This window comes from Myodes glareolus, chromosome 18 (assembly GCF_982192425.1).
Source record: "Myodes glareolus chromosome 18, mMyoGla1.1, whole genome shotgun sequence".
Taxonomy (NCBI): Eukaryota; Metazoa; Chordata; class Mammalia; order Rodentia; family Cricetidae; genus Myodes; species Myodes glareolus.
Window position 1 is genome coordinate 32,705,067 of NC_142043.1, and position 12,917 is coordinate 32,717,983.

Sequence of the window (12,917 nt, forward strand, 5' to 3'; positions counted from 1 at the left end):
GGTACTACTAAATATGTGAGGTTACCTGAGAGCCTTGAGCAAAACACCATGATTTGATACAGACTCCTCACCAACAGCAAGACACATAAACTCCATCATAAGTCCTGTGGGTCATAAATGGCAACTTGGGTTACTGAATGGCTGTAGTTATCATATGGTGCTAGGTTCTCCATACGGTGCTAGGCTTGGTTATAAGGTGAGATACTTTTCCTTCCCAAGTTGCTGCTTAAGTGATTAGGGTTGGTTAATGTCATTTAAATAGACCAGATTGTTTGTAAGGTTTCTCTTCTCCTGTCAGTCTCATCAAAATGTAAAATTATTTGGATATACATTCATTACCTTTTTTTAAAAAAAAGGTGCAATAAGCCTGTGTATAATGTGTAGAAACCTAGGAAGAATGTAGAAAGTAGTGGGCTCTGAAGCCTGTTGCAGTTCACGGACTCTTAACCACCTGTATGTCCAGGATTTTAATGTTAATCTAGGTAGTATAGGAAGGTGAGCTGAACCATAGTGACAACTATCTTAGTTTTGTAAAGTAGGCGCCTTTCATAATTTCTCTAGTTACTGCCTTCTCCCATAACCCCAGAAGCTTGGCCATTTCAGAGCAACTGTGATAACATGGGAAATCTATCTTTCAGGCAATATTTGACTGGGTTGATATCGCAGGCAACAAGTTAGCCTCAATGTCTCCAATTGGAACGGACCTTGAGACTGTCAAGCAGCAGATTGAAGAGCTGAAGGTACGTGTGGGGCTCCTGGTTGGTGAAGAACCGCTTATATTTTTAAGTTACTGGTTCATCAGATTTCTCACTTAAGTTTATTTAGTTTGCATAGTTAAAACATTATTGACTTCAAGATTGTACTATTTATTTCTATTGCATGTTTTTATTTGTGTGTTTGTGTTTGCACGCAAGTGTGCCACACATGTAAGGAGGGCAGAGAGCAACTTGTAGTCAGCAGCTCTCTTCTCCCACCACGTGGATCCTGAGGATCAAGCTCAGGTTGTCAGGGTTGGTAGCAAATTCCGTACCCCAGTGAGCGATTTCACAGGCCCTACAACTGTTAGAATATCTGCATGTAGTAGGTTTAGATAAGGGTTTTTTTTAAAAAATGAAGGATTGTTTTATTTAATACCTATTCTTTATAGAACTATAAATAAGCAAAAAAGGGGGAAAACAAGACAAGTAAATCTCTCCAAAAGCTATATACTTAAAAGCAACTATGCCTAGGATTTGATATACAGCTCTTCAGGTACCCTCATATCTTAGTGGAGGGTATGTGCGTGTAGAGGAAGAGAGCCAGATTTGGATTGTGCTATTGAGACTGTTATAATGTACCTCAGTAGTCTGTTGTAATTAGCATAATTGATATATTGCTATAATATTAACAGTTAATTAGCATCAGAGATTCAAATAAATATTTTCTATTGTTGATAAAATGTTGGTTGGCGTAACAAAGGTCATATAGGAAGACCAGGGAAGGGTGTTATTCTACAGCCACATGTGCAGCTCAGATCTGGAGTCCCCGTACTTGGGAGGCTGAGCTGAGAAGATGGCTATGAATTAATAGTGGTAAAGGCCACCCACAGCTACACAGCGGGGCCCTTGCTTGCTAGTAGTATTAGTAATAATAGTAATAATTTATTTTTCATCAACAGTAAGGCATAAATAATTATTAATAAATATAAAACAGCTGTAAAAACATAAAAACTATGAGAGAGTACATAATGTGTACTTTTTTGAGAATAGGAATTACTAAAGTTCTTAAAGTCATTATTTCTGGGATTTCACATTCATTAAAATAAAATCATATAAAATATAAAATGTAATATGAAATATTATAAGAAGTTTCTCCATGGGATTCATTAAATTTTATTGCACAGACTAAAAATGAAACACCAAAATTGTAACCATTCATAAAACATCGAATAAAGAAGGGAACCGTCTACCACTTTTGCTTTCAGTAAGAAATGTGAATTTTAGAATATTTTTGGTTTAAAGTTACTGATTTTTTTTTAAATGTTACTGTATTTTTTTTTCACAGCAATTTAAGTCAGAGGCATATCAACAGCAGATAGAAATGGAAAGGCTGAACCATCAAGCGGAACTTTTGCTGAAGAAAGTCACAGAGGAGGGTGACAAGCACAGTGTTCAAGACCCGCTGATGGAGCTGAAGTTGATATGGGATAGCCTGGACGAGAGAATCGTCAGCAGACAGGTGAGGGCCAGCCCTCGGGCCAGACGTCAGTGTGCACACTCTCAGCGATGTAAAACAGCCATTGAAAGTCAAACTAGCAGTTAATAGCAATAACCTTTAGAGGCATCTAAATTTTCTTATTAAAATTCCCCCCTTTGTGCCACATTTAACCCCGTGTGTGTGTGTGTGTGTGTGTGTGTGTGTGTGTGTGTGTGTGTTATATCTCAAACTAGACTTGTTGATTTGATTACAGATAGGACTAGATTCACGAGCCATGCGGATGGACTCGGACAGCATCAAGCAGTTGGTGTTTTGCCTTTGTTTTGGAAGGGCGCATCGTTCATGTCAGATTCTAAGTGGATTTTCTCCTCTGCTTCTTGGCAGCACAAGCTGGAGGGCGCTCTCTTGGCGCTGGGTCAGTTCCAGCACGCCCTGGATGAGCTCCTGGCGTGGTTGACACACACAAAGGGCCTGCTGAGTGAACAGAAACCCGTCGGAGGAGACCCGAAAGCCATTGAAATTGAACTCGCCAAGCATCATGTACGTACCGTCCCTGCCTGCTATTTTTATGTCGGGGTTTTCCACGTTTATGATTTTAACAGAGATTATTTGGCATTAAATTGCTTGACATGGCTAAGTGGTGAATAGCCTAAAAACATGCAGGCTGAAAATGTTGTTTTCTACCACGGCTTTTAATGCCTCTGGTCCCGGGAACAACAGTTGCTTGCCAGGATGACTCTTCATCAAAACACAATATGTTTGTCTCACGATGTGAGTGTATAGAAGCTTTTACGTCTTAGAAATCTGGCAATTGTCTTAAAAGCAGCCTGTGTCAGCAGTCAGAATTGTGTGTAATAGGGGTGAAAATAAGACACCCAGTCTGGTTATTTAGTCGGGAGATCTGTTCATCTGACTCGTTCGAAATAGCTGTTTTGCCTTTGTCTCCTCATTTTTGAAAGATCGTTGTGTAGTGACTTGGGGTTACCAAAACCAATGCTAAGAGAAAGTTTCCATCCTGTGCTCATGGTCTCCCCTGCCTCTGAGCGTTAGCGGAAGGAACCGGAAGGAACCTGACAGAACCGTCCTGTCAGTGTAGGCACTGGCAGTGTCTAACTCAGGCCTCGAGGAAGTGTTCCCCGCTCTGACCATGTCAGGGTGCGTGCTCTGCAGAACTGACTCCTCACTCAGCTGGCTGTGTGCCTCTGGAAAACACTGACTCACCGGGTACCTCAGAAACAGACTGAACAGTCAGAAAGGCCGTCCTCCGGGGACTGCCTCCCTTATCTGGAGAGCCTCCCGGGTCTGGACTCCCCTCCAGATGTGTGATGTCTTGCATAGGATAAGAGATGACATCCTTTTCTTTATTACTGCCAAGCATACGTCAGGGAGTGTACGGTGGTGCCCTGATGACCTCCTGACTAAAGTAAGGGAAAGGACTCCTTTCAAATTAGTAGTCCTTGCTTCCCTTCCACGAGAGAATAAAGGATTGTATTTCTCCTTTCAAAACGGTAATTATAAAACATGTGTCTTAAGGTAGGTATGTGATAATTTTATATTAGGAAAATGAATATATAGGAATAAAAATATCCCTTCAAACCTTCATATTAAATTAAACTAAAATTGACTTGAATCAATGGAAATGCTTCCATCGTCTAGTCATAATCTCTACAAAAGGATGCAGCGCATCAGTCACAAGGTCCTTCTAGGGAGAATACCTGTCAGTGTTTGGACGTCCCTGTAGGACGACTGGTGTAGATAAACTAAAAGTGTATCTAACTAAAGGTGTATCTCTCTAGGAAGCCACAAAAGTTGAAGGAAAGGGAGCTGTCGCAGAAACTTGCTATTAAAACTTTGTTACAAGGTTTTTGTTTCGGAATATTTCACAACCAGAAAATAAAGCAAGTATGATGGACTAGAGGTGTGGTTCAGCTGTACGGTCCTTACCTAGCACGCATGAAGACTAGGTTTGATCCCTCGGTGGTACCTAAAACTACCTGTGCTGTTCCACGCCTGTGCTACCAGCACTTGGGAGGTGGAAAAGGATTAGAAGTTTGAAGTCTTCCTTAGCTGTTGTTGAGTTCAAGGTTTGCTTGGAATACATGAAACCCTTTCCTTGCCAGAAAAAGGAAAAAAAAAAAAACCAAGCAAGCATTATAAGGACCATTACTGTGTTTGCAGCTAATCATCATATTGACTTTTTCAGGTGCTCCAAAATGACGTTTTAGCCCACCAGTCCACAGTAGAAGCGGTCAACAGAGCAGGAAATGATCTAATTGCCTCGAGCGCGGGAGAAGAAGCAAGCAACCTCCAGTACAAGCTCAAAATCTTAAATCAACGCTGGCAGGATATTTTGGAAAAAACAGATCAAAGGAAGCAGCAGCTGGACAGCGCCTTGCGCCAGGTGAATGAAGGGAATAAGCCCTAGACTGGCTCTGGTGTCCAAGTCCAAAGTCATGTGGATTTGCTTCATTAATTCACAGTGGATATTTCATGTTAATACTTAAAAAGAGAGGAGTTCAAAAATAAGTGGGAAGAAGAATAGAGCCGAGGAGAAGGCAGCTCTCCACCTCTTAGCTGACCTGGGCTTTCTTGATGGGGTGCGCAGGTAGCGAGCCACTGGTCCCAACACCTGGCTTCCTTGCGTTATGCGATACCGAGAGAGGCTGAACCAGCTGGGGCCATTGGACCTTGCTTGAAAGTGATAGTATTTGTGACACAAACCTAAAACTACCCAATCACTGCAGGCCAAAGGGTTCCATGGTGAAATCGAGGATTTGCAGCAGTGGCTGACTGACACAGAGCGTCACCTCTTGGCATCCAAACCCCTGGGAGGTTTGCCAGAAACAGCCGAGGAGCAGCTGAATGCACATATGGTATGTATGGTGTTTTCTGCAGCTCTGGCCCGGGTAATGCATAAATAATAATGGAAGAAGATATGGTTAAAACATTAAGTTTTGTGGCAGAAATCATTGTATGTAAATGCTCGAAACAGCACCATTTAGCAATGAAAAAGGTTTTAAAGAAGTGTAGTGATTTTGAGTAACACAGTCACTTTCTCTCCCTCCCACCCTCCCTTTCCCCTCCCCACACATTCCAAGTTATAAGCTGTATGAAGAACATCTCTAAAATTATCAGGCTAGACCTGGCAAATGCCTATAACCCCATGGTTTGGTTTTGCTGTTTGCCACTGGGCAAGACCCGTTTGCTCAATGACGTAGTTTTGCCTGCTGATTTGTACCCTAAGAATGCTCATCTTTCTGAAAACTGTGAATGATTTGATAGCTCAGTGAACTCAAGTAGTTCATTAATCTCTGGAAATGCTTACATAGCTTTCACATAGTTCATAATTACTAAGAATTAATTCTATCTTCAGAATGTTATTCTTTACAAAAGATATATAAGAACTTGAAAGCAGAGAGCTCATCTTAAGAACTTCCAGAAAGCTATATATAAAATACGTAGTTTGAAGTCGGGCAGTGGTGGCACATACATTTAATTCTAACACTTGGGAAGCAGAGTGATCTCTGTGAGTTCCTTTGTAGACCAGGCTGGCCTTAAACTCAAGGACAGCCAGGGCTACGCAGAGAAATTCTGTCTTGAAAAACCCAATCAATAAATAAACATCTAGCAAATTCTAAAACTATAAGGCCGTGGCAGAAGTTTCCTAGAAATGAAGATGAGAACAAGATGTGGAGTGGTCACATCCTGACGCTGCCTTAGGGTCTAACGCTATTTTAAAATGATGCTGTAAGTGTGCTTCATCTTTAATGTGCTTTCTTTTAAGGATGAGGAATACAGGTTTCAGCTGCTAAAAATGTACTTAGTGAGCTTTGTAATGACTCAGATCACTAATTAGTGTATAATTAGTGTAATAGTTGTATAAAACTTAACTTGATTTTTTAAAAAGTTGAAACTATCAGTAAGATGTGGAATGTATAACTTTCAGTCAAAACTGATTCATCCCACGTTATAATTCAATCTGTGTGAGAAAAGTTGAATTTTTTGGTTTTTAATGAATTATAACTGTTGTTTCATTGGTGTTAAACTTTGAATTTTAGTCAGTGTTCTCCTGTATTTATCGTAGAAGATTCACACACCATCCTAATTGGCAACTTTTAAAGTTTTATCAGTGAAAATGGTATCTCAAGTGTGACTCCACTCACTACTCTGGCAATCTCTGTATCAGCCTGAGCATCTTTCTGTACTGGTTCTGGGATTTCTGTCCCTCACATGTTTGCTGAGTACAGGGTTAAACTGTACCAATAATTATTTAGTTATTTTATCATGGTAGAAAGGACATAGATGTTTCTCTTGGTTTGCAGAGGAGGAAAAACTCAGAGAAATTAAATTGTTGGCACAACATCACAGATCACACTGGTTACCATGCAGCGAGACCCTTCTTGGCAGCATGCCAGTTATTGCTGTAGGCCTTAGCACACAACATGCAGTAGATAGGGAGTGGCTGTCAGCGTCGGTGCTGCTTCAGTATTGAGTGCAGTGTAGCTGTCTGTCAGAGATGCTCTGTAAGCCAGAAAGATGAACGTATGATGGAGGCTTAGAATGGATTGGCCTTAAAAAAAAAAAAAAATATGTATGACTTTGAAGACTGAGGCTCAATGGTTAGGAGCACCCATTGGTTGTACCGCGGGCCCAACCACCTATATCATGGTTTATAACGCTCCCCTCTTCTGACCTCCACGGGCACCAGGCAGGGCTCCAGGAACACGCATGGTGCATGTGTGTTTAGGCAGACAAGTGTACGTTAGCACACATTACAAGTAAATCTCCTTTAAAAAAAATGTAACTTACATCGTGTTCTTTGGCAAGTCATATGACATGAAAGCCTCTCATTTTAGGAAGTCTGCGCTGCCTTTGACATCAAAGAAGAAACGTACAAGAGTCTGATGCAGAAAGGGCAGCAGATGCTCGCAAGATGCCCCAAATCTGCAGAGACAAATATTGACCAGGACATAAACAACTTGAAAGAGAAATGGGAATCTGTGAAAAACAAGCTCAACGAGAAGAAAGTACGTGCTTCAGTCCGTGCGGCAGAGCAGTGTTTGGTGTCATCAGGGCCTGGGCTAGGTTTTATGTCTAGCTATCAGGAGTCTAATTTTCATGATCTGTGTCCATATTTTTTGTATATACTTGGTGTTTTATGAAGTTAAGCACCGTATTCTAACCCAAGAAAACATAGGTACGGTGCAGATAAAAATTTATCACAGGTCAGGTGTTACTTGGTTTATGCTCTGGTGATTTTTAAAATATCAAAGCACTCAAGTTCTAGGTTAGGAATAATAGTATTCTGATCACAAATTAGACGAAAGAGAATGATATGATTGTACTTAGGCTTTATAAGTATTAGTTTTTTAAGTCAGTTGATTAAACTGACACACAGCAAGCAAACTACGAACCCCACATACTAAACTGTCTTCCTTTACAGACCAAATTGGAAGAGGCCCTCCACTTAGCAATGGACTTCCACAATTCCCTCCAGGACTTCATCAACTGGCTCACCCAGGCTGAGCAAACCCTGAATGTGGCTTCTCGGCCAAGTCTTATCTTGGACACAATCTTGTTTCAGATCGATGAGCACAAGGTACGTGGAAGCTCAGATGGGAAGCACCTGGCTTCCAGAGACCAGTCTGCCATCCTGTCATAAGCATCCATTTAGTAATTTGAAAACTTTCTTTTGTAATATATTGTTTTATTCCTTGAGGACATCACACCTGTATGCAGCATATCTGATCACTTTCCTGTAGCTCCCCTGATTCCTCCTGGACTCACCCCCTCATCCTCCCCACTTGAGAACTTTTCCTTGCCCTTTAACGCGAGCATTGTGACAGTCATACACTTTCAAAGTCAATCCATTTCTCCGTGTTTCTAATTATGTTCTTCTTTTGCGGGAAAGGTCTTCGCCAATGAAGTAAATTCTCACCGCGAGCAGATAATAGAACTGGACAAAACTGGAACCCATCTGAAGTACTTCAGTCAGAAACAAGACGTGGTGCTCATCAAGAACCTGCTGATCAGCGTGCAGAGCCGGTGGGAGAAGGTGGTCCAGCGGCTGGTGGAAAGAGGAAGGTCCCTGGATGAAGCGAGGAAGAGGGCCAAGCAGGTAGTAAACTAGGGTGATGTTCTCTGACCTTGGCAGTCGGTAGCTGAAGCTGTAGAGATGTGTGATCACAGGGCTTTTATCGCAGGCCGCGTCGTGTAACAATAAGAAGCCATGGTGTTCATTTCCTGAAAGGGCAGTGTCCGGCCTGCCTTTGGACTCTTGGACGTCACCTTTTTGTGCTGGCAGCCACGTTGGGCCATGGGGACTCATTTTGAAAAGCTATAAATAGCTCAGCTTCATCAAGGCCCATTAAGAACTTAGAGATTTTTGTTTTGCAGTGTGTTTATTTTTGTCCTTGCCCTTTCAACCCCTGTTCTCTTAATCCGAGAGGGGCACCAGACCATCTTATGTTGCTAACTCTAAGTCAAACTTCCTCCACATCAGAGCTGAGGACCAGACCTGCGACCTCCACAGTGTTCCCCGAGGGGCATCTTCCTGCTGATGCCCTCTTCCCAGGCTGCTCATTGGCGGCTTTTGTTTCTTCCCAAAGACCCTGGTGTAGCTCCATCTCACTCGAAGCTAATTACCTGAATCTCTGGCAGCTGCTTTTGATTTGATTTGATTTAGGGACTCTCACAACCTCACAGAGAGCTTTCTATTCTGTCTTAACCTGCCGTTAACTGACATCTGAACTAACCACAAACAAGAGGAAAATTACACATCTTTCTGCCCTGTGGGGATAGAGTCACCTTATTTGGCAGAGAATTTTTCTTCTTTTTTTTTAACTAGAAACTTAGTGTAATATTGAGGCTGAATTTTGTGGTTTCTACTTTTGCCTCATTCAGCTCCTGTTGTCTGGCATGGGTGACATTGGAGTGTGGTGTCTGAGTGATGCATAAAGGATTTAGAAATGTCATAAGCCCTTTCTGAGTGAAACGTTTGACTCAGTCTCTGAAATAGAGTCGGTCTCTTAAGATTCTGTTAGACAGTATTGATTCTGAGCCTGGCATATTCCTCTCCACAAGTATTTCTTGAGTTTCAGCAGCTAACTTACAAGGCTTGTTGAATGCTAGTAGCTGCTTGCCGCCTCTCCTCTCTCCCTCTAGCCAGTGCTGTGGTCTCATCTTGTCAGCCAGCTTTGTATTTTTCTGCCTCCAGTGCAAATGGATGGTGTTTGTCCTGTTTCTGTGGCTTAAGCATAGCTTTAGAGGGTGGGCATCAAAGTCTGTGTATTGTACACCACTCAACAGCCCGCTTCCACACCTGTTTAGAGCCAAACCACCCATCACTTCGTGCGACTGTCCTCTCATTCCTTCCCTGTCCTAGGTTTTGTCTCGTGGACTGATGTGGTTCTCTGGCTGTTACTATCACGAGTTTGTCCCGTCCTCCTCCTTTTCCTTCACATTTATGTTGATTAGCAATGTGAGAGGCCTGTGCCGGGCAGGGAGGCCAAGTCTGTGATGAGCTGTTCTTTAGTGCATGTACAGTCTCGCAGCTTGTGCTGCAAGATACTAGTGTTGCTGTGGCTATGCCGCTTTTGTTACTTCATTTCAGTGTGTTTGTGTGGCCAGGGATCTTACTCTCCTTTCTTTAGCTTTTGTTCTGTAGCTCTTCATTTAAATGTATTATAAGAAATACCATGGCCCGATGTTAGTGGCACACACCTTTAGTCTCAGCACTCGGGAGGCAGAGACAGGTGGATCTCTGTGAGTTCGAGGCCAACATGGTCTACAGAGCAAGTTCCAGAACAGGCTACAGAGCTACAGAGAAACCCTGGAAGGGGGGGGAGGGAGAAAGAGAGAGAGAGAGAGAGAGAGAGAGAGAGAGAGAGAGAGAGAGAGAAAACCTTGTAACTAGTTTCATAACTGGTATCCAGAATTTGTATCTGATTGCTCTTCTGGAAGATAAGCACAAGATAAACTCTGCTGTACTCAAACATGTGCTGACCTACAATGTTTTCAAGTTCCTGGTTGGCAAACAGAATTAGACATGGTTAGAATGCTAGCATGGTGGTAGTGCACATCTGACCACAAGAGGTGGGTGAAGGCTGAGTGGGGCCCTAGAGCAGGGGTGAGGGTGTTAGAAGGGCTGAGTGGGGCTCCAGAGCAGGGGTGAGGTTGTGAGGAGCACTGAGTGGGGCTCCAGAGCAGGGGTGAGGGTGTTAGGCTACCTCGTGTATTAAGGAGACAGCCTTCTTTGTTCTTGGCGTGTTTAAAGAATAATTCACAAGTGTTGGACTTTTTCCTCTTCTTTTTCTTGACATAGGAGTTTAGCACAGAAAAATGTCAAGCTATGTAAAGAGACAGAGAAACAAAACATATTCTCTGAGAGTTTGTGTTAACTGCTGAGCAAAAGGAGGCAGTGTGGTGGCGGCAGGGCCCCTAGAGCTCCTTCCCTGGCTCTTTCCTGGACTCGGTGACCTGGTGTGCTGACTGAATTTCAGCTGCGTGACTCAGGCCACAGTCACGTGTGTCCAGTGTGGCAGGACACTCCGCAGTTTGCTCATGAAGTCTTCCCCATTTATCTTCAGGGGAATGTTTGAATTGATGGTTTATAGTGAATCCATTGGTAGTTGTTTCTGTTTTACTAAATTTCAAGCATTGTGTACTTCACGACTTTCTGAACAAATGTGGTCTCTTTACCAGTTCCATGAAGCTTGGAGTAAACTAATGGAATGGCTGGAAGAGTCAGAAAAGTCTTTGGATTCTGAACTGGAAATCGCCAACGATCCAGACAAAATCAAAACACAGCTGGCACAGCACAAGGTGAGCTGCTCACTTAAAAAACGCACTCTGCGTTTCAAGACCACCACTGATCTTCCTTGTCCATGTGTGTATTCATCACCAGACCAGAAAAAAGGCTGCGGTCTAGAACAGTGGTTCTCAGCACGGGGGATCACAACCCCTATGGGGGTCAAATGACTTAGGCAATCCCAGGATTGCCTAAGACCATCAGAACGCAGAGGTAGTTACATCATGATTCAGAACCACTTGACAGACTGGGGAACATAGTAAAGCCTCGTCTCATAAGTAATTAAACAGATCCTTCTAAACAGAGAGGTAGGAAAAGTTGACTGACAGTATCTAAGAACTGGGGTGTGTGTGTGTGTGTGTGTGTGTGTGTAAAATTCCACTTTCACAGTTTCAGATCGCTGCATGGAAATCACTACTTAGAACTTGGCGATTTTAAAAATACTAGAAGATTGTGGGGTAGTTTAAGATTTATCTTCTTCAAAAAAATCGAGACATAATTTTCACATGTGTTCTGTGAAGTCACCCAGAGGGTCGTGACTAGAGGATGATGGGAGGAAGCATGTGTGCCCTCGGGCTAGACAAGGCTTTAGGATTGCCTTGTTTTGCTGATGGCTTCTGTCTGTGAGCTGCCACAATGGCCAGCATCATCCATACTCCTCTGATGAAAAAATTAGACAAATTTTTTTTTGCTAATAAAATGCTCAAAATAAAATGCTGTTTTTCGATTTATAAGTGGATATTATGTAATCTTACAAAAGTTGCATTGCATCTTAAAGTTAGAGAAACCCAGAGAAACAAATATGCAGAGAATGTTAGAGTCTCCATTTTACCCAATGTTATTTATTACCAGTGTTAACGACTTCTCCAAGACACATCTTTAAGGCAGAGCATAAAAGCAATTTTGAAAGAAATCTTTGCTAATCAGCATCGGAAAGCTCTAGTCTGTCTACTCCATTGAATTGTTTAGTGTGTGTCTGCTGTGGAGGCGATCCATGTCAACGCCTTGGCTCCAAACACAGTGTTCCATTCAGAATAGCATGAGAAGACAGCCATCACTGGTGGCACACTCTAACAGTGGGGAGGGTAGCTTTGAAAATGCAATAAAAATGAATTGGATAGTTGTAACCTTGAGATTTGCCGCAGTTAGCAACTTTTGGGTGAGGTGATATCCTGAATAACAGATATATTTACATTACAATTGCTAACAGCAGCAAAATTACAGTTATGAAGTAGCCATGAACTAATTTATGGTTGGGAGTCACCACAGCATGAGGAACCTCATTAAAGGGTCGCGGCATCAGGGAAGTTGAGAACCGCTGCTCGAGAGGTTGGTGGTACCTGTTACCTGGCCCGTCACAGTGTGCTGCCAGCATTGAAAGTCGCTCTGCTGGTGTCACCTTGCAGGTCCATCAGCCTAGACAGTGTATGCTAAGTTGACCTTTCTTTTTATTCCTGAGATTGTATCTTCAGCAGCAATGGTCCCCTTTTCCTACTCTTTTTGTAAATACTTACAAATACCTGCTAGCTAGGAAAGGTACTAAGAGGCCCACAAACACAGTCCTGGTTCTTATAAATATGATTGAGTTGTGTGGGAAGAAAATAAGTCATTTCCTTACACATATACATACATAAACATGAAAGCCGTAACTAAAAGGTAAAGAGCGGTACTATATAGATGTTACATTAGTACACATGTCTTTGTGAGGGTTTCTGTTGTTGTGAAGAGACACCACGGTAGCTCTTATCAAGAAAACATTTAATTGAGGGGCTCGCTTTCAGTCCATTAGCATCATGGCGGCATGCAGGCAGCTGTAGTGCTGTGGGAGTAGCTGAGTCCTAAGTCTTGCAGGCCACAGGAAGTCAACCAAGCCACTGGACAATATCCTGAGCATAGGAAACCTCAAAGCCCG

The 12,917-nt window shown here is 42.5% G+C and overlaps 1 protein-coding gene across 22 annotated transcripts in view; it reads left to right on the forward strand.

The window, feature by feature from the left end:
• Positions 1-12,917, forward strand: part of Dst (dystonin) — a 408,649-nt gene that overhangs the window by 366,892 nt on the left and 28,840 nt on the right. For all 22 annotated transcript variants that reach the window (XM_048430395.3, XM_048430401.3, XM_048430399.3 and 19 more), the window contains 9 exons: positions 639-740; positions 2,044-2,217; positions 2,581-2,736; positions 4,400-4,597; positions 4,941-5,069; positions 7,053-7,223; positions 7,640-7,795; positions 8,108-8,314; positions 10,900-11,019. In XM_048430395.3, the coding sequence (XP_048286352.3) occupies positions 639-740; positions 2,044-2,217; positions 2,581-2,736; positions 4,400-4,597; positions 4,941-5,069; positions 7,053-7,223; positions 7,640-7,795; positions 8,108-8,314; positions 10,900-11,019 (1,413 nt within the window). The remainder of the gene's footprint in view (positions 1-638; positions 741-2,043; positions 2,218-2,580; positions 2,737-4,399; positions 4,598-4,940; positions 5,070-7,052; positions 7,224-7,639; positions 7,796-8,107; positions 8,315-10,899; positions 11,020-12,917) is intronic.